The sequence below is a fragment of the Vicia villosa genome, linkage group LG1 (genome assembly GCF_029867415.1).
Source record: "Vicia villosa cultivar HV-30 ecotype Madison, WI linkage group LG1, Vvil1.0, whole genome shotgun sequence".
Classification (NCBI taxonomy): domain Eukaryota; kingdom Viridiplantae; phylum Streptophyta; class Magnoliopsida; order Fabales; family Fabaceae; genus Vicia; species Vicia villosa.
The window spans coordinates 72524452-72550639 of NC_081180.1; the positions used below are offsets into that span (position 1 = coordinate 72524452).

Sequence of the window (26188 nt, forward strand, 5' to 3'; positions counted from 1 at the left end):
TTTAAGTGTGATATATGCTGATTTTGACCTTCAAAATATCTTCATAATTTCAAACAAAGTTAACACAAAATAGTTATATTTATATATTTCCTAAAAATCTCTATACTATAATTTTAAAATTATATATATCAAAATCACTTTTTGTTAAAAGGACAAGTTATACTGACCTCCCTTGAAATCTGTCAATGTAAAACATATTCCCAAAGTTCACTCACCTCCCTTCATTTTAACAATAACTGGTCGAAAGAAAAAAAAACCATTGGTCTTTCATTTATCTTCTTGTCCGTTTAAAATGCAAAATGCCATGCACATTTTAAAAAAAACACTTAATCAATTCTGGCGGTGATATCAAATCAAATTTGAGAGTTTGTTTCTTAAATGAAGAAATAAGGGAAGTTCGAGTAAATTAAAAACTAAGTCTTTGTTTGAAAGATTTAAGGAAAAGTGAGTTAACGCTTTAAGAGTAGGTTCGGATGTGATTTGACAAGAAGTTGAAAAGAGAGAAACAAGTAAGACGGAGTGAAAGAAGAGAGAAATGTTGGATGGAAATTTCATATTTCAAGTGTGTAACCAGTTAACATTGGGTGATAATTGGTTACTGTTGGGAAAAACAATTCTGCAAAGGATAAAAGTTGATTTTAGTTGTGGTAACCGGTTATGCAAACGCGTTAACCGATTACACCTGATGCTATTTTATTTTGTTGGTGATCTTACCTGATCAGAGTAGATCGTCACGGTCAGCTGCGGTGGACTTGAAGAATTGGATTTAAAATTTATTTTGTAGTAAATCCCCAACACAAGATCTAACAGAAATTTTACAGTGAGTTGAATGAGTTTGAGATAATGTAAGTTGATAGAATCTAAGAGTTTAGAGGTTTTGAGAGTTGTATTTTTAGAGTATTTTTTAGAAGTGAGAAATAAGAAGAATATGGCGCGTTTTTTTTTATTAAAACAATATTTGGAGATACATCTCTGTAAATTACACGGAGATGCATTTCCATAATTTTTTAAACATATTCTCAAGGACCAATTCAAAAACAAAAACAAATATGATTGAGGTGCCTTAAGCAATTTCCATAAATTCTAAAAGTAATTTTAGTTTTTTGTTAAGGTGGAAAAGCAATGCTTATGATGCCTTAAGCAATTTTCTAAGAGGAGTGATAGCAACACTTTCTTTTGAACACTCTCTCAAGCACTCACTTTTTTATTGGTTTAATCATGTGTAGGCCCCTCACTTTGAAAATAGGTCTCACATAAAAGAGTAGGACCCACACATATTTCAACCAATAAAAGAGAAAGTGTTTGAGAGAGTGTTTAAAAGAGAGTGTTGCTAGCATTTCTTATTTTCTAAATGTAGCGTCGGAGAAACGCCCATGGACTTGATTGATTGTAACTTAATGATAGGTACTACAAAAACATTATACTTTATACCCTTACCATTATCCCTCTACCCCTACAGTTTTTAAAATATTTCAATTCTACCTTTTTAATTTATCAAATTATTTTATTATTTAATATTTTCCATTTCACACCCCTACCAAAATACACCGGATAACTTGCAATCAAGTTTTCCGGTTTGTAATTTTTCTTCAACGGATAACTTGTAGTCAAGTTTTCTGATTTGTAATTTTTGTTCACTGAATAACTTGCAGTTAAGTTTTTCGGTTTGTAATATTGTAGATAACGATTTTATTTACTTTTGGTCACGGTTTTTCCTTGTTGCCTAAACTTTTTTTTAAATTTTTTTTGCGTTAGTTAAAAACTATGCACCATCATCATGGCTAAATGGTTTTAGATATTTTTCCTAACAAATCAACACGAGTCTTTTCATCATATTTTTTCCTCACTCACACGTAGTTGTGGGGGTTAGAGATCCAAGGGAAGGGGTTAGAGATCCTCAAATTTAAAAATACCTCTTTACCAATACTCGAAAGTTTATCTTTTACAGTAAATCCCACAGATTTTCTCTTAATATTTAACATTAAGAAATGTTGATGCGAGAAATTTAATAGGGTTATTTCTTGCGAATTGTTATTTCGCGACAAGTTTTGCATTAATGCCAGATGTTTGTCATTTCTTGCCGAGCCATGCTATATGTTGCGAATTATAACATCACGAACCAGTCACGAAGCGGTGCCATCGTTGAATCTTCCTTTAGTGAAAAACATGAGTGGTTGGATGAAAAGGTAATGAATATGCTACGATTACAACTTACAAAACTATATGTTCGTGATACATTCACGAGAAAATATCTCGTGATAAGTAGCATTTCTCTTTCTTGCCAATGTATCTATGATTTTTCTGCATGTAATAATATTCGAGTGCTAACTTCCTAACATTTTTTTAACCGAAATGTAATAAAATTGGTGTGTTAACCTCCGGGTACTTTTTGGATATGTATAAGATTCATACAAAAATATCAAAAATGTAATGAAGAAACACTTTACTTATATGTTATAATTGTTTTTGAAGATATTTGACATTTCTCTTATTAATATTTTTTATCTTTGTAAAGATAAAACAGTTTTATTATTAATACTTTTAAAAGATCAAGTTGGTTTTTTTTCAACAAATTAATTCATCAAACAATTAAATTCATTTGCACCTGACACAGGATTTTAACTAATTTGGTATAAGAAAAAGAAGAATATAGAAGAAATAAGTATCCTTTTAATTTAAATCAATATATACTATAGTTTATTGTAATATATTTTAAATTTAATACTTCTATTTAACAAATTCAGTTCATCCTTTAAAAAACATAAACTTAATTTATTTTATTATTTATTAAACTTAATTAATTAAGAATTTGGTTTAACAATTTAAGAAGAAAAAAGAACTTTTTGAAATTCAATGGGTAATATAGTTGAAAAAATGTGTCTTCAGATATGCACATCCGTAATAACCTAATTTTTGGTCTTGTGATATATCCGAAAAACTCAATATTTGTTAAAAAAATTGAAATCAAAGTGAATCAATTATATTAATAATATAATTAATTAATTGTATTAATCAAAATATATACCATTCTGGTTAAGATATATAATTAATTAAATATTTAACCGCTTAATGTTGTGACAAATTAATTTTATAATTTAAAAAAGGTAATTACTTTTATAATTTAACCGCATAAATATTTAACCGTATATTAAATATATACCATTTAAAAAATAATTACCTTTATAATTTTAAAAAAAATTGACAAATAAATTATTACAAAATTAAAATTTTATTTAATCTTTTTATTCCTTATTTATAAGGATTTGTATTTAAGTTTTTTTTGGAAATCTTGGTATCCGGCCTTGCGACCGACTAATCCAAGAGGAACCAATCCCACCGTCCACTAGCGGGGGCCCCGTTTAAAGCCAGAACAGGATTCGAACTCAGGACCTTGAGAGGAGCACACTCTAATTTAATTATTAAGGGTGTTCATGGGTTGGTTTGGGTTGAATTTAGCCAAAACCATAACCCAACCCGTACATGGTACACTGGTTTGGGTGAGGAAAAATAACCACCCACAATATCATTGGGTTGGTTTGGGTAAAACCACAAATTTATGGGTTGGATTGGGTTGGATAATGGGTTACCCAATATTATTTTTCCTTATATAATTATTAATGATATGTTACATTTTTTCTTAATAAATAGCGTAACATATTACTGTTGTTTTTTTAAACATCAAATGTCGAAATGTATAATGAAATTTATCATAAACATATATTTGTAAAAACCAAAGTTACATTAGTAAAACCTAGAATTGCATAAAATACTTGCAATTTATTAGAATTAGCATCAAAATAATCAAAATGTAGCATCCTTAATAAGTTAAAATCATTACTTACTAAATAAAAGATGTTCAAAAAGTTGAAATTGAAGCAAGCAAAATTAAAAACATCAAAGTTATCACTTGTCAAATTACAAAAAAGAGAAAAAATAGTCACTCAATAACCCATAGGTTTTGTGGGTTGGGTGTGGTTTTACCCATAACCCAATTATTTTGAATGGGTTTTCATTTTTGAAAACCGTATTCACCCAATAACCCAACCCACTTTTTTGGATCGATTTGGGTGGGTTTTACTGGGTTTATTGGGTTTACCCAACCCATGAACACCCCTACTAATTATATTTCAAAATTAAAAAATTGGAATATTTGAATATTTCGGATATGCATATCTGAATTAACCCCAGACCTGACATTTTAAATCTAACATTTAAATGAAAAAAATTTAAAGAGGGGTGATTTTGGATATGCATATCCGAAATCAGTGAAAATGTGATACGGGTGGCTTCGAACATGCATTTTCGAAGGGTATTTTGGGGTTTTCATGGGTGTTTTTCACCCTATATGGATGTATAAAGAAATTGTCCAATAACTTAATTTTTCAAATATAATCAATATTGTTATAATATTCTATACGAAAACACAAAAACACCATCTCAAATTCTCTATTTTTTCTTCAAATTTTCACCAAACTAGAAAACTAAGCCTAAAAATGTCCATATATTTAAGATAGAATTTAGGAGAGGGGGTCAAAATGGCAATCCAATATATCTTCAACGTTCAAACAAGCCAGCCATGAGAAATTCAAGTACAATTTTTCATTTTTTGAGATGGTGTTAACTAAATAATTCAAGCATAAATGAAAATAATTCAAGCATAAATGAAAATGTTAACTAAATTTCAAAAATGAAATTTGAAACTTAAATCATGGCATTCTAGAGTTAACTTATATTTATGTCAAATGCCGCCTATAAACTATATTTTTAAAAGCTAATCTATAATATAAGAAAAGTTGCTGGTCTGGATTTCTCAATAATACCCTTTTATTATCTTAGTCTAAATTAACATTATGAGGGCAAATAATGTCTTTCTGGTTTATTCAAAACATATGGATATTTGGTTGCAACCCAATAATAAAATAAAGTACATTAAATTAAATCAAATTATGTTGTAAAGGGCAAATTGTAGCTTTCAATACCACTTTTCTTCTATTCCCGAAAAATTTCAAACAAATAGGTTTGGTTATCTCCCACCACTTTTTCTTCTCTTCTCCAAAATTGCAGAAAACCCTAATTACTTTTGGCAAAAGCCTGCTCTTCTGCAGACATGAACCTCCAAACACGCCACCACTCTTGTCATTTCCACACAATCCTATCATCCCTCTCAACTTCTTTTATACTTCTCAGTCTCTCTCCCGAACTCTTAGGTTTTTCCAACCCACAGCAACCTTTTCTTCCAAAATTGTTCTGCTTTCAACTTCATTATGGTAATACCTTTTGAGAAATTGAAGAACATCAATGAAACTAAGGAACTCTGGAAAATTACAGTCAAAATCCATCACAAATGGACTATTTTATCGAAGACCAAAGAGCACTTCGAGATGATTCTACACGACAAAGAGGTATGTTTGTTGTTTTTGGGTTTTAACTTCAATTTTAAGGTTTCATCTTCCGCCGCTGGTCTTTGCGTCGTTTTTCGTAAGGGATCTAGACATTTGGTTTGAAGTTTTGTATAGTTAGGATTTCAAAGAATGAAATGGTTGCGAAATAACTTTATTTTATGCAAGGTCGTCAACATTAAATCAACTTGTTTTCCTCAAAAAATCAATGCAGAACCCTAAGTTTTTGTCATGTTTGTTCACCCATTTTTTTCTTTCATACAAGAAGCTTTGCACAAAGATTTAGTTTTACTCTATTTTACCATGGTTCAACTTGAATATGTGCCTCATTATAAAGTCGGAAATGTATAGAACTGGTTTAGTTTAAAATCTACTTTGTTTAGGTTTTTTAACTCTTAAATTCAAGACTCATATAAACACTGTCTTTTGAATGCCTGATCTTCTTCAATGATTTATACCCTCCCATGTTTTAACACAGATATTTAATTAAGTTACAATAAAATTTTTATCTTTGGTTTTATTTTAGGGCACTGATATACACTGTAGAGTGAAACTACGTTTGATCTATGGAGCCGCAAGTGTTTGTAGATGTTGAAACTTACTTCTGCTCAAATGCACAGTAGCATGCTTGAGGTTGATTTCTTTCTGATATTTCATACATAGGTCAATTAGTATATATATGTTTCAAGTGAATTTACTAATGTTGGCTTACACCTTCAAATGAATAGGTTGGAATCACTGACCCCCTTTAATTACCTTTAGAACTTGACGAGTTGGTCGGCCTTAATATGGATTTTAAGGTTAAATGGCAGCCTTCCTGGGGAAATGCTACCATTGTCTCTATCTACCAGGAGAAATCTGTGATAAAACAGATCGAGGATTCAATGGCACAAGCTTTGGTAATCTTAGTTACAATGAAATCCATTATTTCCACCACAGTTTCACCAACTGCCTAATTAACTTATTACTATTTCTTTTTTTATTATAATTTTTATGGTCAATTTATGTGTAAGTGCTTCAGAAAGTCATGATTTGCGGTGTTATTTCATTGGATTTCTTGCAGTTCTATATATTCACATTGTCATGATACTTCTGAAAAACTTCAAAAATATCTATTATGGTAATTGGTCCTTGCTTCTTGCTTCTATTATGGTAATTGGTTCTTGCTTTGGAAATGTTTGCATGATGTTGCTGCTGACTTACTCCATATTTACTCTTATACCAAGCACTTATTTAGAATACATGTGTGTTTTTCCAACCGAACGTAATATGTGTTGACACATTTTTATCTCCAATGGCTAGCTCTAACTTCCTCAATTAGACAAATACTTTCAATTGGATAGCTTTTTTTAACACTATAGTAATTTATGATTCGAACCTTTCATGCATGAAATATGATTTTAGTTTATGCATCTAAGGTTAGTTTTCTTTTTCTGGTGGTGTGCAATCCATAGAGCTGTGGGACATGGCTGAGAACAAGAGCATGACAAATCATGCACATGTGAATGTGATATCTGCATTGCCTCAGTCTCCTATCTGCGTATGCATGGGTTTTGCAAATAAATATCAGACATTTTATGATCTACTTCCTATGGTCAACTTGTGATATTGTAGTTTTATATTTTCCTTGGAGGCACTAATTTGTCAATTAATGGTTGAGTGACATATAAAAATTGAAATCAGAATATAGTTTTAAAATGAACATTTTGTTTATGCATAACAAAATCAGATCTAATGCAAGAAACAGGCAAAGATGATTTATGCGACCTTAGAAAACTGTGATTCACATGTCTAATCCTAATCCCTAGGCTGTTATTTACAGTCAATAGTGGGGAGATCATGGCAGTGCGGAGGAGAGCAGTCGCTTTGATATATTTAGGCTTTTCTTCCATTTTTATAGTAATGTTTTTACAGCTTTCATAATAGAGATGATGTTATCATGCCTGACTTGAGTGATTATGGAGATGATGTTATTCTGAAATTTGGTTTGTAATGTACAGGCTGTTGTTAAAGCTTCCAGTAGTTATCATAAAGATACCGAAGTTCTACCGTGTGGAGTGGATAATATGTCAAAGATACCAAATCAATGAAATTTATATACACATTTTGGTTCCCAAAGCGCCTTAGACGGTGTCTTTTGTGTGATTTTTCATCTTTTCATTCATGTTGTATTAACATGTGCAATATTAACGGTTTGCTTCAAGAGTCTTTCACCGGGAATATATTGATTATTGTGAACTTTTTCATAAAGCTTCCTCATTTATATGATTTTCATTTGATGGCACAATACAAAGGAGCAACATTTGGTGAGTTAAGTCCACATCCCTTTACTGTTGTTGATGATGCATATAGGTAATTTATTAATTTGGTCCCGCGAGCTTATTTCATCAACAAAAATTATTTATTTTGGATCATTAATTACTTAAGTTGATGGAGAAGTGAACAAAAAAAATGGCAGCAACAGTTTGAGGTTGTAGATGCAAGGTGTTTTCCATGCTATGATGAACCTGCTCTAAAGGTATCATGTAAGTAGAATTATATTCTTGGTTTTTATAAATCTATTATCAATTTGACGTTGATGATTATGATGTGTCTGCTATTGCAATTCAACAGGCAAATGCAGCATTTTGTATGACAGTCCATGATGACTGCAAGTAAGGTTTATGGATCTCATGGCAAAAGGGACACACATGTTCATTGTTTTATGTAAGGGTCAATGTAGTATACAGTAACTTTATCTTCAATAAAATTGAGAATATGTTCAATGTAGTACTAATTTAAGGATTAATATATGTTGTCATTTAATTTATCAATTTGCTCTCTTAAAATGAATTTGTTCTGGAATGAACTGGTAATGCCTGCAATAATGTTGCTGCTCTGAAGTGATGTATGTATGTAACATTGCTATTTTATTCACTTTTTAATTATAAATAAACTATTTCTGACAGTTATATTATTATTATTTTTATTATTATTATGTTATTTAAGATATGTTTTATTATTGATTATGAGACAAATTTGGAAATCGAACCTAAAATTGGGTAGGAAAATTCCATTAAGATTTCTACCACACCATTTATCGCATAACTGTTATCTTATAACTTTTATGGAAGTAAAACAATATATGAATAAAACTTTATTAAATAATTGATTATCAATTTATTTTTGTACGCCTCTTTTTAAAAGTGACACTCTTTTCTCATTTAAAATGATAGTTTTTTCATAAAAAATGATAAAATAATTTACACATTGCTTTATGTTGAAAAAGTATAATAAAATGTAATTATTTAAATATTTAATAATCATATTTCTTCCATAAAGTACAGATTTTAAATTTATTATTTATTTGAAATGTTTTCAATGTATTTAATTTTATTTGGTGATGAGTAAAATAAATACGGTTACAAATATATTTTTGATCCAAATATTTCTTTACATGTAAAAAAAAGTATTATTCATTCAAATGTTTTTATAAACTTGTATTGACTTCCAATCCTTTCTTTTTCATATTTAAATATATTATTTTGACATTAAAAAATAATATATTTATAAATGGGAACAAATTTATTATTGATCTAAATATTTTCATAAATAATATTAAAAAAAAATAATATTTATATGCTGGTAAATAAGACTGATCCAGCCTCATCCTTCGCCAAGCTGTTTCACGCTTCATATTTAAATACATCATTTTGCCCCACATCAATTCTACAAAATGATACAACATTCTGGTTTTTAATTTTTCCAACTTTTTAAACTATTATTTGTTGTAGTCATTTTCCTATTTTTATTTTTAATTCTTTTTGCTAATTAACAAATGCGATCTTAAACCATTGCGGATAGAATACCAGAACCCGTGCGAATGCACGGGTTTGTTACTAGTATCAATATAAACTAAAATCCTAAAATATGGGCTCAAACCTCAATTTACATTTCTCGAAACCTGGCAAGTGCTTTTTTATGAATAAGCATCTTATAGCTATCACCGGCTTGAACCTCCAAGCTAGGGTCCAACTTTTTCTGCTGACTACCTAGTCCTGCTCTATTTTCCATGGCTTGTGTCTGGACAGGCTCTATCATTCCACTTCCATCTTTTCCTAGTCCCTGTGCATCAAATTATCCATAGTACAAGAAACAAAATAATGTGAAAATGTTAGAATCAGTCAAAAGATAATTTGAGAGAACACCAAATGTCCGAGACTATTCCGTCCAAATTATTTGGGAGTGCTTCTTGAAGAAAAAGTAAATTCTCTAGGGATTTAAGCACTACTCAAGCACATCTAAAAAAATAAAATTTTGAAAGTTGGAGCTGATTGCAAATGTAAACAAAGGATCGTATCAAGCTCCACCAAACAACTCCAATATAAATTTAAAAACTTATTTAGTAGAGGGAATGAATTGATACCAAGCCTTCCTGCCATCCCATGTTGCGGAGCATCCGATTACCAACATTGTTTTCATCAATCGCTTTGTCTGCCGTAATCACCTCAAAGGTATCGAGGTTGACATCTCCAACAGTGCGTCCCCCACCAACCCCAGGAGGGAAAGGCATTGTGTCACCTCTCCTTGATGCAAAATCTCGAGCTTCAAGAACACAATTGATAGAAACAAAATGTTTTCTCAAAAGTCAATATACACATCTGAGCTGAAAATATACCTGCAACCCATTTGGTTTGCAAACCTACTATTTGGGTATTTAATACTTGCATTCAGCATGTAAAATTTGGGAATCAGCAGAAAAAATAGCTACTTCTCTTCTTTTTTTTCACATATACATAAACCAACAGCTATCGAAAAAGAAGCAGGGAGATAAAACATTAATTACACAGAAAATTATTTGATTTCCCAAAAGCTTAATAGTACTGAAAACCTAATGCAAAACCAAAGCTTTCTCTATCCACCAAGCCTTTTCATCAGGAAACAGACAATTTTTTAAGTATGATGAACAACTAAAAACTGTGAAACAAATATTTCCTGCACACCTCAGCAAGTTTTCAAAATGCTTGAACTCAAGAAAAGAAATCCTACACAAATTAAGCAATCTTACTTGAATCCCCAATTTCAAGGTCAGACAAATCATTGCCAACTGAAGATGACGAGCCATACAAACTTCTTCTCTCAGCTGCCCGATCTCTGTAGGTTGTTGTTTGAGATTGTTCCTTATGAGTTGAAGTAGAGAGTGGCATTTCTGAAAACCTTCTTCGTCCACTTCCAACAGACACTGATGGTGTATATGAACCCAGGGAAGATACATCTGTTTTAAAAGGAGTGGTCTGGGCATCAACATTTGCTGAAGAAGCGGACATAGATGGTGTGGCAGACGTAGAGCCAGAATAAGTATCTGATCTAACAACCCCTCGTCCTGAGCCCCTTATAACCCCCATCAGAGTGCCCCCGAGGCTATTACTGAAGGGCCGTGGCTGTGGTTGAGAGTCAATAGCAGCAACCTGTGCAGTTGTGTGACCACCCAGATTAGACACGTTAATTTCCCTTGGTGCTGTCTCAGTTTTTAATTTATTCTTTGCAGAATGTGCAGAAGAATATGACTTATCCTCAACAGAACCAGGTAACTGATTGTCCTCCAGTGCTACTCGAGTAGCCTGTCCCTCATGACTCCTCTGCTTCCACATTGTCAGGACATTGTTCATTTTTTTCTTGTTTGCTAGAATACTGCTTTTTGAAGCAAGTTTTATCTCCTTCGATTTTTCTTTCTCTTTCTTCTCTGCAGCTAAAGCAGCTGCTGCTGCAGCCTGAACAGCATCTGCCAGTGAAGCTGGCTTCTCATTTGAAGTAACAGTAGTAGCAGGTGCAGAAATCACTACTTTTTTAGTGCTTGAACCATCAGGAGCCTTTGAAGGTTCAGACTCGTTATTAGATGATTTATTCTGATTTTGATCAGTGCAAGGGATATACTGCTGAGTATGGTGGTCGTATGAATACCAGATCCCATTATTACCATCATAGTAAAGACCTAGGTCACAAAGAATGTAGAAAATGAAAAAATAATAAGAGAAAGAGAGAACAAAATAACATTTTAACAAGTATATCAGTGTTTCAAGTATGCAGGTAAAACAATTTGGCCCAATATGCAAACTTTTCCAGAGAACTGCACATACAGGGAGTTCTGCAAAATTTTGCAGGCTCGTGCTTTCTAACAGAACCCAATTATATGAGATAATAAAAAGGAGTGAATGAAGAAAAAAAAGAAACATGAAAAGTACTGGCACTCCTAGACCAACTATAAGTGAAGAATCAACATGAATGTTTTGGGTACCCTACAACTTGTTTTAGAGCTTTGGCTCATTCCAAAAAAAATATCTAAATAAAGAAAGAAGTCTTAAATATCTAAAATTAAATGGAACAACTTCAGAAATACAGGTCCTAAATGTGTTTTAGGAAAGTTTTAACAAGTTCCTCAATATAAGCTTTTTTTATCAATTCAACCAAGAAACATACCAGTATTCCCATCATAATAAAACCCAGAAGTGGCGTCATAGTAATAGCCAGATGCTTCATCCCAAACAAAGCCTGATTGCGGTGCACCAGCATCAGTACCAGTCTGCTCAGGACCATTAGATTGTTTGTCATCTGGATTGTATTCTTTGGGAGCCCATCCGACAGAATCATACTGAAGATAAGAGAAAAGCACAAGACATCTATTATCACATGTATGACAACTTAATGATCTATCAGAACTACAATTAAGAACTCCGCCTCATTAATAAATACATAATGATGTGGCATATTTAATTAGGATAGAAACAACCCTAGTGGGAATTTCAATATCGATTGTAAAAGTACAAATATGAAGAAACTCCAAGACAAGAAAAATAAATCACCTAGAGGCTGTATGTCATATTAGAAAACTATCTACGAATTATTTAGGGTAAATATATTTCCATTCACTTCTATTGATTAAAAAAGGTTTGCAATTATGCTAAGATTTTAGAAGATTATATTTTAACTAGTTTAATACTATATTGTTTCAGATATCACCTTTTTCCTCCCTCAAACAAAATAGCAAAAGAAAATAACAAAAGCATTGTTTTGCTTATAAACAGGAATTAATATTTTAGTCTTTTGTATAAACTTACTATCAAACTATTATCAATAATATTCAAGCTTTTATTATTTCTCTCATCTTTATATCTCAAATCCCATAACTGCAACAATTCGAAAAAAGAATAAAACACCTGTTGGGAAAATGTTGCAGCCTCAATAGCTGCAGCTGCAAGACTGCTTGACTGTGAAGTTCCTGACGCTCCTGATCCAGGGCCCAGTATGCTTTTTGCATATGCTACTCTTAGAATCTGTCCATTCTTCTCAAGGGCGGTTCCATTTGTTGAGTCAAGAGCTTTGGTAGCATCCTCTACCTACACATAAGTACATAGCACGTAAATAGTGATGAAACAGACAGCGTCACCCCCAAATGACTTTGTCTGGCAACAGAAAGATATTTGAAATGAATAGATATAGAGAAATATAACTATCAAAGTATTATCTAAGCAGCAAAATTGGAAGAATTTCTTTAAATACGGGTCATGTTAGATTTTCCATCAAATAGATAAATAATATCTACAAAAACTGAGTATGCATTCACCCTTCAAACCCTTTCTCAAGTACAAATACACTAGATAATATTAGAAACAAGATATCGCCAAATGATTTATCGCATGCCCTTCCGTTAATTAAACAATGAAGTAAGATAGGAAAAACACGGACGTTATAATTATGTACATAAGACCAAAAAACCAAAAGGAGAACAAATGTATGCAATATGCCAATAACAACTGCTCAAACATTAGAATAAGATGTACCTACCGAATAAAAATGTACAAATGCGAATCCCCTCGAGACATGAGTAAACTTGTCTCTCACAAGCCGAAGATCCTGAAATTGATAAGACAACATTTTTAAGCACATAAATGGAAAAACAATTGAGAATAACCCCCACTCCAAGAAAAAAGATAAATTAGTTTGCAAAAATATTTTATTAAACCTTGATTGGAGCATGTTTGGAAAACTCATAGCGGAGCATTTCCTCATCCGCATTTTCATCCAATCCACGGACAACCAATACATGAGTTGGACCTAATTACAAACAAACTTATTAACTGTAGAACATAAACATACAATCTGTCAGATAAAGCAGTTATACTAACCTGCCTCCAAACCTTTCTTTCCTAAGGCTGAGGAATTTGATAAAGAAATGTCTGCTGCAGGAGCATCATCAGTGCGTGGTTCATTACACTGCACGAGTGAGAACAAAATTGGAACCAGTTCATATACACTTGTAAATGGATAGAGTTAACTAGATTGAAAAATGCATACTGCCCCAACTAATGTAGACATGATAATTCATAAAAATAGGCATAGTTCATATACACTTGCAAATGGATAGTTAACTCAATTGAAAAATGCATACTGCCCCAACTAATGTAGACATGAGAATTCATAAAAATAGGCATAATGAAAGACTGGTACAACAATAGCAACACCGATGCAAAATTGCTGAAAGACTGATTCAACAATAGCAACACAGAAGCAAAATCGATGCAAGAATATGAACCTGATAGCAAGAAGTCCGGCGTGCAAAATTGATGTAGCTACATATAGTGCACATCCAATCAGATGGTATTGTAATGCTCTTATGACTATGACCTGATTTCATAGTTCCGTCTGGACCTGCACTTCCGGTTGGTTTGCTACTGCAACAATATATAGCACAGAAATGTAATCTAAAACTTGAAAGAACGGGTCTTAAAAGCATCGGAATATAACTAACCTAAAAATATTTAGTTAACAAAGCCCTAAAAATTAAAACTACCTATATTCGAAGAAAAGCTTCCTGCCATCCACAACAAGACCTTCATCTCCTAGCTTGTCCATCATTCCTTGTGCAGCTCCCTAATGCATAATATCAATCTTAGTATAACATTCTTGAAACCAAAATATACAATATTGGAAAATCAAAAGGGTTACTACCACAGAAGGAAAATCAATAAATGCAAATCCACGGGAGATGCCAGAATGTCTCTCCTTTATAACACGGACATGACGAAGGGGACCCCATTCCGCCTAAACATATATAAATGATTATGTCATAAGACAATTTAAATATGAAGGAGTAATTGAGATGCTTAACAAAAGAATTTATGTAGAGAACGTACAAGGATTTGGTATAGATCTTCTTCAGTCGTCTTCTGTGAAAGACCTTTCACAACAATAGTTGCAGATGGTGCCTGGAAAATAGCTTTCACGTCAAATTATCCAGCAGTGGTGAGGTAATTACCTAAAAAAGAAAAGCACCATCCAACACATACCACAGAATAATGTTCCCGCTGACGTTTATCATCACGGTCCCTGCGTCTTTCACTTCTATCATATCGGTTATCAACATAGCTGTCTTCCCGATAACTCCGACCATGGCTTCGACCTCGAGGAGACCTAGATTTTGGATTATCATCATAACCACGAGATTGGGAACGGGAGCGAGAGTGAGAATGAGAACGGGAGTGTGATCGGGACCGAGAATGGGATCGTGAACGCGATCGAGAACGCTCATGTTTCCTTTGGGGACTTGGATCTTTTTCCTTACTGAGACATCTCTTGTCTCGTTCTCGATCGTGTGATTCACGTCGCCTCCTATTACTATCTTTTTTTCCATCTCTTTCATAATCAGAATCATAACTATGCCGACCATGATCATAATTCCTCTCATGGCTATCCTCCCTTCGATGATGCGAAACACGGGACTTGTGGCCATAATCATCATACGCATAATCATCACGGTCATGCCCTGCAAGTCTAGCAGGTTTGTCATATCCTCGATCACCATAGTTGGTATAACCATCTCGAAACTTATCATACTCCGGGTAAATGTCAATCTCACGATCCCTGAAACCTTCCATTTGATTGTATGGTTCGTGGTAAGGTCTCTGAAAACGTCTAGATTCCCTTTCAAGGGGATAATCTTCATCATAACCCCTTCGCTTGGATTGACTCCATTGACCAACAGCAGGTCCTGGTGGCAAGTAGGCCTCCCGATCCAAAACATCTCGATGGAAATTATTTCTCTGGTATACAGCATCCCTGGGATATCTTTCATCTATAAACCTTCTTTCGTCATAAGAGTCGCCGACCCTGCCAAAAAATGGGTAAAGTGGGAAGAAAGAAAAACAAACACTGTGCATCAAAATGAATATCCTGTCCTCATAATTCTTAAACAAACATCATGGAAAAAGAAAGGTTTATCTTAATAGTCCAATCATGCACGAGTCAAGACATCCACAATACACTACCATCTAACTACAAACGTTTTTTATTAGAAAATGAAACATAAATACTTGAGAAAACAGTTTTTTACCCATGGTTTATTATTACCATAGGAATGATGATAAGTAAGCAACACAAGCAGCAGTTGCACTCACCGAAAATTTGGCTCATGGACCGCACCATAACCCTCCAGAGCCTGTGGATTCAAGACAATAAGTTATGTCAGCAACAAATAATGAATGATGAGACGAGGTTAGGCAAATGGAGTCCTTATCCTCACTGCCCCCACAGCTAGCTTTCTTTCATAATTCTCTAAGGATGGGCCCTAATAGTTTTCATCATCCCCACATCACATAGGTGAATTTATTTACTAAGTAGGAAACCACAATTACGCTGTTATTATCCCAGCCTTGATGCAGTGCATAGCGACCAGGATCCATTTCTTTGCCCAGCAATGTCCCAGCTCTAGATTCAGAATTCTGAAGCAAAATTGGTCTCAAAACCTTTCTCCCCTGTAATATATGCACAAACAGATAGAGTTATCTACCATAAACCAACAACCAATAACTCCCATGATTTTTGGACCTTCTTGGCCTCCCAATTCGAATGTAATCCTCAAATACAACATACATACCGTCTTCCAAATCCTCCCTTTACACACACAACAAATCCATTCGCAAATTAATGTAAAATTCCCAAATCAAGCGATTAATCAAAAACGATTTTAACCAGAAAATTATAATCCTAATAGGAAAATCAAATTTTCAATCAGCATGCAAAAGAGCGGTGAAAAACAAAGGACAAATACAACAGTTAGGGTTTTTACCGATGATTATGGAGATTGTGCTGTGTTGAATGTCGCGATTGAGAGATCTAGGGTTGTTGTTGTCGCTCTCAGAGAGAAGACACGAAGAGCGCGCCGCGTGAAAGAGAAAGGAATTGGAACAATTGAGGCAGAAAGAATGCAGTCTTTGAAGTTTATTTGGAACAACTTTTGACTCGAGATGAAATGTGTTTTATAGTTTAATTTTTAGAAAAGAGTTTAATTATGATGTACAGTAAGTTAATTTTAGGCTAAATTGTCTCACAATCCTTTAAGATATTTAATTATAACAATCTAGTTTATAAGTTTTTTTTTTTGTTTACATGTAAATTAACGTCTATACCGTTGACTTTTTTTCCCAATTTCTTTTTAAAATATTGAAGTGACACTAATGATACTGATATGTCACTTAACATAGATTAGAGACAATCGTTGAATCATACTCCCTTCGGCCTGAATTATAAACCAATATTCTCTTTTTAGCTTCATTGAGTAATGAATGTATCTGGTCTACATAGAAGACCAAATACATTTATTATTCAATGAACCTAAAAAGAGAATATTTGTTTATAATAATAGTCAGAGGGAGTATGATAAAATTTTCAAAATTTTTAATGCATAAAAGTATTTTTAAACTAATTAAAATGCACGCAAGAGAAAAAATTAAAGAAAATTAGTAAAACAGAAAATAAAATTCTCATAAAATTATACGAAGTGGATAATAAGAAAAAAAATTAAATTATTTTTTCATATTTTTTGGAAAAAACGGATTTAATATGAATTTTAGAAGTTAAAATAAAATTAATAAAATAAAATAAAGCAAAAAAAAATCAACGGTGCAGACGTTAGTTAACATAAAAGACTCACACGTAGCAAAAAAAAATATAAGAACTGATTTGTTACAATTAAATAACTCATAGGACCTCGGAGGTAATTTAGCCTTAATTTTACATCAAAGTCCAATTAAAACTTATTAAATTGCCAAATAAATTTTCTTCTATTTTTTAATTAAAAAATAAAAATTAAATAATGTGGTATTTACCATGAAGTTTATGGGCTAGGTAGTTCCATTGATTCATATTTTATTAGGGAGAGTTTCTTTATATATATATATATATATATATATATATATATATATATATATATATATATATATATATATATATATATATATATATATATATATATATATATATATATATATATATATATATATATATAGTATTTACCATGAATTTTATGGGCTAGGTAGTTTCATTGATTCATATTTTATTAGGGAGAGTTTCTTTATATATATATATATATATATATATATATATATATATATATATATATATATATATATATATATATATATATATATATATATATATATATGGTGAAAAACACTACTAAAAACTCATTACTAAAAACTCTAAAATGGTCTTCGGATATACATATTTGAACACATCATTTTCACATTTTTAAGTTGTTTCGAATATGCATATCCGAAATGACATTTTTTTTCAAATTATATTATTTAAACGTTTGAATTATAATATCAGAGATTTTCTCGCATATGCATCTCTGGAAGCACCTAAAAACACATTTCGAAGATGCACGTGCGAAATATGCTTTGAGTTTGTCATTTTTGAAAAAAACTCCATAATTACATTGTTAAAATCGGAGAAACGTACTAACTAAATTTGATATCTTTAATCTGATAAAATGATTAGGAAATAAAAAGTACGTAAAATAAAATAACATATTAAAGTACAATAGTTCTTATGGAAGTGCAAAACGTACAAATATTACAACACCAAATAAAAGTGATAAAACATAGGCTACTGTTACTACTGAGTATGCTTAATCCTAATCCCATACGACCTCCTCTGCCTCCTATCACTCGCCGCACAGGACGTCTCACTGACAATCCTCTCCATTATGGCAACTGCCTTTGCACCACGCTCCTGCATGATCCCTCTGTCCAATGCCTCATGCCCAATCAACTGTATCTGCTGGCGTATAGACAAGAGATCAATGGCATGGTCATCCGTGGCCTACTGATTCTCCAACAGCTCGTCATGGCCTGGCCTAGGTGGACACCCAGAAGCTTTGGGTGTCATGATAGGATGTGACACTTTAAAAAACTATGTCAAGTATCCATCTACACAATACCAGCTCTGGGTGGCCCGCGTACTCCGATACTCCTCTGGCACCAAATGATGCTCCTAATCCTAAAAGATAGCAGTGAGATCTCGGCGGGTAATGGTGTCGAGAGCAGACGCAAATGGAGACCTAGGTATCATCTACACGCGTCCAAACTCTTTGATGCACCATTGTGGCAGATACTTGACCATGGTGCTTGTCCCACATGCTAACCATCTAGAATATAGTGAGATGCGGTTGAAGGGGACAACATTCTGGTAATCGCTGAAGGGTGTCCAGTTGATTTAACATCCATTGAATGAAACAAATTTGAAAAAAAAATCAACTTAGGGAAGATTTCACAAGTCCATATCTGAAACTGGTTGAGGGGAATTTCATATTTGTTCCACCTCTTGCCCTAACTCATCCAAAATCCATTTTTTAACATCCAAACACCGACATTGAACTACAATAACATCAACCTACACATTATCCTAAATTCTAACAACACTAATAACAACTTTGAGCTTGAGGTAATGTGTTGTGAAAACTTACAAATTTTTTGAGCTTTGAGTTGAAGTTAAAATAAGCTTTGAGAATGCTTGAATGGAACTTTTAGAGTGTGAATATTCAATGCAACTTTTGGTAAAAATGTGTTTTTTTATTTATTTGGGGAGTATTTGGTGTTTGAAGAGAATGCAAAGAGTGGGGTGTCTGTTTGCGTTTTCTGAAATAACTCAAATTATTTCGGATATGCATATGCGGAAGCGTTTTTTTATAAAAAAGGTGTCTTCGCAAATGCATGTCCGAAATATAGGGCTATTTTGAGTTTTTCACCAGAGGTCCGTGAGAAGCAGCATGGGTGCATAGAGAAATTCTCTTTATTAGGGGATTGCTTATTGCATTCTTAATGATGCTCACACACTTCCGTGAAAAATCATAAATGTCTCTCAAATACGGAGATCCACTTCTGGATGCACCAAAATTCATATAACAATTCGTGAGTGAGTCACCCTCATTTTTCTATAAATTGGTATGGAAGTGTATTTTAGTAAAAGCTACGAAAATATACGTTCGGACAAATTTTTAGTGATATTATCGCATCATACCTTCCTTCTTCTTCAGAAACCTCATTTCCACTTATTGAAATATGAGAAGCTAAGAGACATTTGATAACCCATATGACTGAATAGCATTACGGGAATCGCATTATCTAGGGAACTATACAACTTATTGCATTAATTACAAAGGAAATATCTTATTAAATTCTATAACATATTAAGGAATATTCTATAGAATATTCTTTTTCTATATTTTTATATATACAAATATCAACACTTCCCCTCAAGCTTAAGCACATAAGTTAAATGCACCAAGCTTGCCACATAGATAATTAGTTCAGGGATTTTGTAAACACATGTATCAATTGATCATTATAGTTGATAAACTTTATGACAAAGTCGCATGATTCAATCTTCTCTCTGACAAAGTGACAGTCTATCTTAATATGTTTGGTCCTCTCATGGAAGACTGGATTTGAAGAAATGTGCAATGCATCTTAATTATCACACATCAGTGTCGTTGGTCTTGCTTCTTTAATCGGAAGTTCCTTGAGTAACAGTTTTAACCAAATAAGTTCATATGTTGAAATTGCCATGGCCCTATACTCTGCCTCGATGCTTGATCTTGCAACTACGCTTTGTTTCTTACTTTTTCAGGATATAAGGTTTCTTCCAACAAGTACACAATATTGATAAGTGCAATTTTGTTGTGTTTTGTATATATAGTTTTGTGACACTTATCGTGTTTTTGTGTAAATTTCGTTGAATAATTTCCCGTTTAGTGTATAAATATGTTTAGTTTGTTTATACTCATGTTTTGATTCATTTATGTATCGTTTGATAGTTTTCTATTCATTTTGTAGGTATTGATGCGCATCTGGAGCATGAGTAATAAAGTGTCGAAGACACCGCCTCAAACACGCGATTTTAAGCAATTCATCAACTAATAAGGCTAAAAAAATGATAAAAGTCATCAATTTTGTTGATATTTAATCATTGTTAGATAAGAAATTGAATAAGCTTTCCAATGCTTCAAACCAGGCGCAAATCGGAGTTACGTTTCTTAAGTTATTGTTAAAATAAGATTTCAAGTTCTGGTGTAGTTCGCCAGGTGAATCTGGATTCGCCGGGCGAAAATGTATGAGCATAAAAACGTTAAAAGGGGCAAAAATAATATTTTTAGGTTATGGATTAGGTATTTTTGAGTCTCAACATCATTTTTTGGTAGATTGAGGCTTAGAAACAATATTGGAGCTTGTATATGGATGATCTGGAATGGATTTGTCATTGATCAGCGTTGACATACCAGAAGATTTGTGGTTCATTTCTCTTCTTCTTTATGTATTTCTCTTTTGTTGGGTTTTGCATGTGTATTTACTTTGAACTCATGTATATTTGCTGTCCATGGCATTATATAAAATCTGCTTTACAAATATATGTTGATTATTGTTTTAGATTTTTGCTTTGTGCTTGGGATTTGGGTTGTTATAGACATATAATGCTTGAATCCTTATCTATGATGATTATCTATTAGTTTCTTGATTCTAGAGATAGATTTAGAGCTAACCATCTTCATGGGTGTCGAAGCTTAATGCTTTCGTGTTGGTTATGTCGATTAAGAGATCGTCGATACAATTGATATGGATGTCTGATGTGTTGTTGAGGTTGGCTGAGAGATCTTCGCCGAGATGATATAGTAGTTCTCTCTACTTTAGGTTATAAATGACTTAGGGTTTAAGCGATGCTAGATGATACTAACGAGTACTGTAAGTTGAGTATAACTGGTCGATAAGTTTAAGTTTGTGAGAAGTAGATTATATGCAACGATTGATAAGTTGCTTCTCTCCGAGGAATGAATTCTTTTTGTGTTAATATTTACTTTTCCGTTTTTATGCTTTAAACAATTTAACCCAAGCTCAAAAACATAGAAAGCGTTGAACGAATTTTTTTCCCTCGCACTGATCCCTATGGAGAGGATAAAACCCGGAATACTTTCAAAACTTTTAATGTTTGCCGCTTTACCACTTCAACAAATACCCAGAGGTGGACCATCTATCAATGGGTGATCCTGCCTAATCAGCATCAGAGTATCCAACTATTTGAGTATGTCATTTATCTTCATACACAAGACCTTTTCCTGGAACACATTTATTGTATCTCAAAATCCGGATAACAATATTCAAGTGTTATAGAAATTAGGAATTTAATAACTGACTTACCATACTGACTGCAAAAGAAATATTCAGACGAGTGATTGTAAGATAATTTAACTTTCCAACCAATCTCTTATATCTTCTTGGGTCAAATAGAGGCTCCCCCTGATTGGGTAGGAGATTGACACTTGGATCCATAAGAGTATCAGTCGGTTTAGCATTCAACAACCTTTTTTCTTCCAAAATACCCATAGCATATTTTTTGTTGGGAAATTACTAGACCATCTTTAGATTGGGCCACCTCAATACCCAAAAAATAACGGAGTTTACCAAGATATTTTGTTTGAAATTGATTTGAGAGATGTTGTTTCCACGGGAGTATTCCCTGCTGATCACTACCAGTTATGACAATATCATCAACATATACAATAAGATAGATACACCCTTGGGCTGAGTGACAATAAAAAACACAATGGTCAGCTTTGCTACTGACCATACCAAACAGTTGTACTACTATGCTGAATCTTCCAAACCAAGCTCTCTAAGATTGCTTAAGATCATAAAGAGACCTGTGTAGCCTACAAACCATATTTGATGACTTTCTCTGAGCAACAAACCCAGATAGTTGCTACATAAATACTTCCTCTTCAAGATCACTATGTAAAAAGGCATTTTTGATGTCGAGTTGACGAAGAGGCCAATATCGAATGGCTGCAATGGCTAGAAGAAGTCCAGCAGATGCCATCTTGGCTACAGGCGAGAAAGTATCACTATAATCCAACCCAAAAATCTGAGTGTGTCCTTTGGCTACCAAGCGAGCTTTAAAATGATCGATCTTCCCATCTGGATCAACCATAACTGTATAAATCCAACGACAACCAACTAAAGATTTGCTAGGGGATAGAGGAACCAACTCCTAGGTACCAATGCTTTGAAGAACACACATTTCATCAATGTTGTCTTTCTCTTTGGACTTTGGTTGTGGTGCTTTTTTTTCTTTGCATTTTATCTTTTTTTCATGAAAAACAAAGAACTCTTTATTAAAGAGAAAAAATCTATCAAAAAAATTGTACACTACTAGAAAAAAATCTATACAAAATTATGTTTTTCCTTCTTCAAACAGAATTAGGAGGCCAAAGTAAACCTTTTATATGAGCAGATTTTCAAGTATGGTAAAAAAATATTGAACCTATCCAAACTACATCAATTTGGTTTTATTTTTAAAAGTTAACTGAATCAAACCGAATCACATATTTTTCTCTTGCGGTTTGAACGACTTTTATCATAAAAATCGTCCAAACCGCACCGCGAACACCCCTAGTTCAGATCCATAAAGTTTACTCCTTGTACGACTGGTGGTGTAATGTTGATTACAACCATCATCGCCCTTCTTACTATCAATTTATCCCAAAAACATCGCCGGTAGGGCGCTTGGTCACTTTATATTACCCTAACACGCCCATCAGGTAATAGGTACTTCATGCATATATATATATATATATATATATATATATATATATATATATATATATATATATATATATATATATACACACACACAAGTTCGAAAGGGTGACATCCAATAAGACGTTGAAAGTATGCCTGACTATGGGTGACACCCCATGTTTTCCCTTAATTAATTTAAATTGAAATTAAATTATTTATTGAAATTATTTGGCATTTTATTGGATTTATTGGAGAATTATGGAAAATAAGGCTAATGGACCAGTGTTGCTTTTAGTAGAAGGGGGTGTCAATTGTGAAGCCCATTGCTAATAATAAACTTATTTTCATAAAATAGAAAAGAGAAGGATTTGTGAAAATAGAACCAAAAGAGAAGAGAAGTCTGAACGTGAAAGAGCAGAGAAGCGAGGAAATGCGAAGAGAGGAAGAACGAATAATCAACCTTCGGGTAAGGGGGGACTCTTCCGTTTAACTTCTATTATGGGATTATATATAGTAGGATAGATTGAGCATGTTGTTTGTATCAATTGGGTTATGTTAAGATTGTAGGATGTTAGGGTTGGGAGAATTGTTGAATTGTTTGTATTGATTATGTATGGTAGTAATTGGATGTTTGAAATGAGTTATAAACATGCCAAATTGTGTTTGTTGATGTTGTTTGATGTTTCAATACGTTATGGTACGTTCTGGTATGGTTTGGAAGTGATGCAGGTGTTGTAAAAATGGTGATTTTGGGTTGCAGACTCGAAGTAATCGGTTACCATAGGGTGGGTAATCGATTACCCATAGTAAAAACGACAAATTGGAGTTTTTGAGTCTCAGTAACCGATTACTGGTGTTTGGGTAATCGGTTACCGCTGTACGTTTTTGAAAAATACTTGTTTTTATAAAACTCATAACTTTTGATCCGTAAGTCCGTTTTGGTTGCCGTTCGAAGCGTTACGAAGCTAATGAAATGCTCTTTATGATTAAAATAAATTAATTAGCACTAGATAATTTAATTATTATGTGGTTTTGAAAATGACATGTAATTGTATCTGTGTATGTCGTTGATTAAGGTTATTTAAGAATATAATGTATGGGTATTGTGTATTATGTGCTAATTGTGATACATGGAATTGATGAATGATAATTTCTATGTATTGTTATGATTGTTACATGATGAATGTATGTTATACCAATGGTGGATAATTCAATATGTTGAATTATGATGGATGTGTTATACGTGGTATTATGATGATGTAAATCCCATATTATTGTTATGTTGATTTGATGTACTTGGTACATAATTGTGGAGTGTATTATTGTCGTATGCACTGTGTGGTGAGTCGAGATATGATAATGGTGTTCATATGATTGAAGTGGTGATGTTGTTACAACATGATTATAATGTTGATAATGTGATCATGTGGTGATTGTTTTGATCGAATGATGATGATTGCTTTTTATGAATAATGCATGATACATGTACATACTTGTTGGTGATAACTATGTTGAGTTATGTGAGACGATGTTGTTCATCGGATCGGTGGTGTTGTAAGTATGTGATATGTGTGCATCCATTCATATCATGTTGTGGGTTGTATCCCTTATGGTGGTGGGACAGCGGTAGCTAATTCCCATTGTGTGGAATTAGTGAGAGAAGTAGCCGAATCTTTATGGTGGTGGATCGGTGAGATGAGTTATCCCATGTTTGGTACCACATGCATGTAGTTGCATTGTGTAGCAACCTGCCTAAAAATTATAACTTAGAGAGTCGCCACCTATTCTGAAGGGCGAATAGGAAACCCTACGCAGTATAGAGATCGGGGTAAGATACTATATTCAGGTCGAGGGAAGGTGTTAGGCACCCTCAACCCTTTCCTAAGGTTTTATGTTCACAGTAAAGGTTAATGGCTAATTATTGAGGTTTATAGCTAAGGAAGTGAATAGAGGAAAAATTGAGATTTTTAGGGAGGGGGACTCGCCTTGTTGCCAAGTGCCTACGTACCTCCTTATGGAGGATCAGAGTCAACGTAGTTCGGGGTACGGGTTGTACGCCCTTAGAATTTGATTTGAATGGTTTGAAGTTGTTTTGAGGCTTTTTGAATGGCCTATCGTAGTTTGTGATTTGAAAGGCATTTTGAACTGCCTGATTGAAAAGGATGAAGATCCGTAGTTTGATTTGAAGTGTTTTGAATGTTTTTAGATTTGGGCGTACAACCCTGATTTTTAATATGTACTATTAACCGCAATGATCAATAGATTTGATCACCATAGTTAACAGATTAATAAAATCATTGCTAATTATTCTAATCGATTAATTCGATTATCACCGTTAGCAAATTGATGTGTTTTAATAATTAATTATTGATTTTATCGTTATCCCTCATAATCGATAGATTCGATTACAAATAATAACGAGTTTTAAAAGGTATGCTAATCATCGTAACCAATGGATTTGGTTAAAACCATTTAGCAAAATAAATATTATTTTAAATATTGATTAAATAATTAATTGATTATTACCCACCGCGATCAATTGATTTAATCGAAGCGAATAATAAATTAAATCCTATTATTCTTTGGCTAAAAACTAATGGGATTGGGCGAACCCTGATATCTTGGTAACAATCTTCTAGGGTTTTCTATGATTTTTATAATTAAAGGCTGATTAAAATTAATTAAATTGAATAATCGAAAAAATAATCAAGAGAACAATTCTAAACCCAAATTATAGCCTAATCCTGATTTAATTTCCTAATCCTAATTATATTCTGATATCAATTAAATAAGTTATTGAATTAAGCCTAATTAAAATAACAATTTAATCTCATCATAATAATTAAGTAAATAAATAAATATATATAGAAACCTGGATAGAAATCCTGTGTGATGCACCTATAA

General features: G+C 33.0%; 1 protein-coding gene across 3 annotated transcripts; it reads right to left on the reverse strand.

Moving 5' to 3' along the window:
• Positions 1-8877: 8877 nt before the first annotated feature.
• On the reverse strand, positions 8878-16684 carry LOC131641760 (SUPPRESSOR OF ABI3-5-like). 3 transcript variants are annotated; one of them, XM_058912073.1, is made up of 17 exons: positions 16501-16684; positions 16309-16325; positions 16067-16186; positions 15830-15870; positions 14723-15542; positions 14570-14641; positions 14385-14477; positions 14227-14306; positions 13969-14107; positions 13562-13649; positions 13399-13490; positions 13217-13289; positions 12593-12768; positions 11856-12027; positions 10447-11370; positions 9805-9983; positions 8878-9503 (listed from the first exon to the last, which is right to left on the reverse strand). In XM_058912073.1, exons 3-17 carry the CDS (start codon positions 16112-16114, stop codon positions 9327-9329), a joined length of 3174 nt encoding a protein of 1057 aa, XP_058768056.1. In that variant the 5' UTR covers positions 16115-16186; positions 16309-16325; positions 16501-16684; the 3' UTR covers positions 8878-9326. The 3 variants fall into 3 exon arrangements, with proteins under 3 accessions (XP_058768056.1, XP_058768049.1, XP_058768065.1); XM_058912066.1 differs by lacking the exon at positions 16309-16325; XM_058912082.1 differs by lacking the exons at positions 8878-9503; positions 16309-16325 and having other exon boundaries at positions 9947-11370.
• Between the last annotated feature and the right edge of the window lie 9504 nt (positions 16685-26188).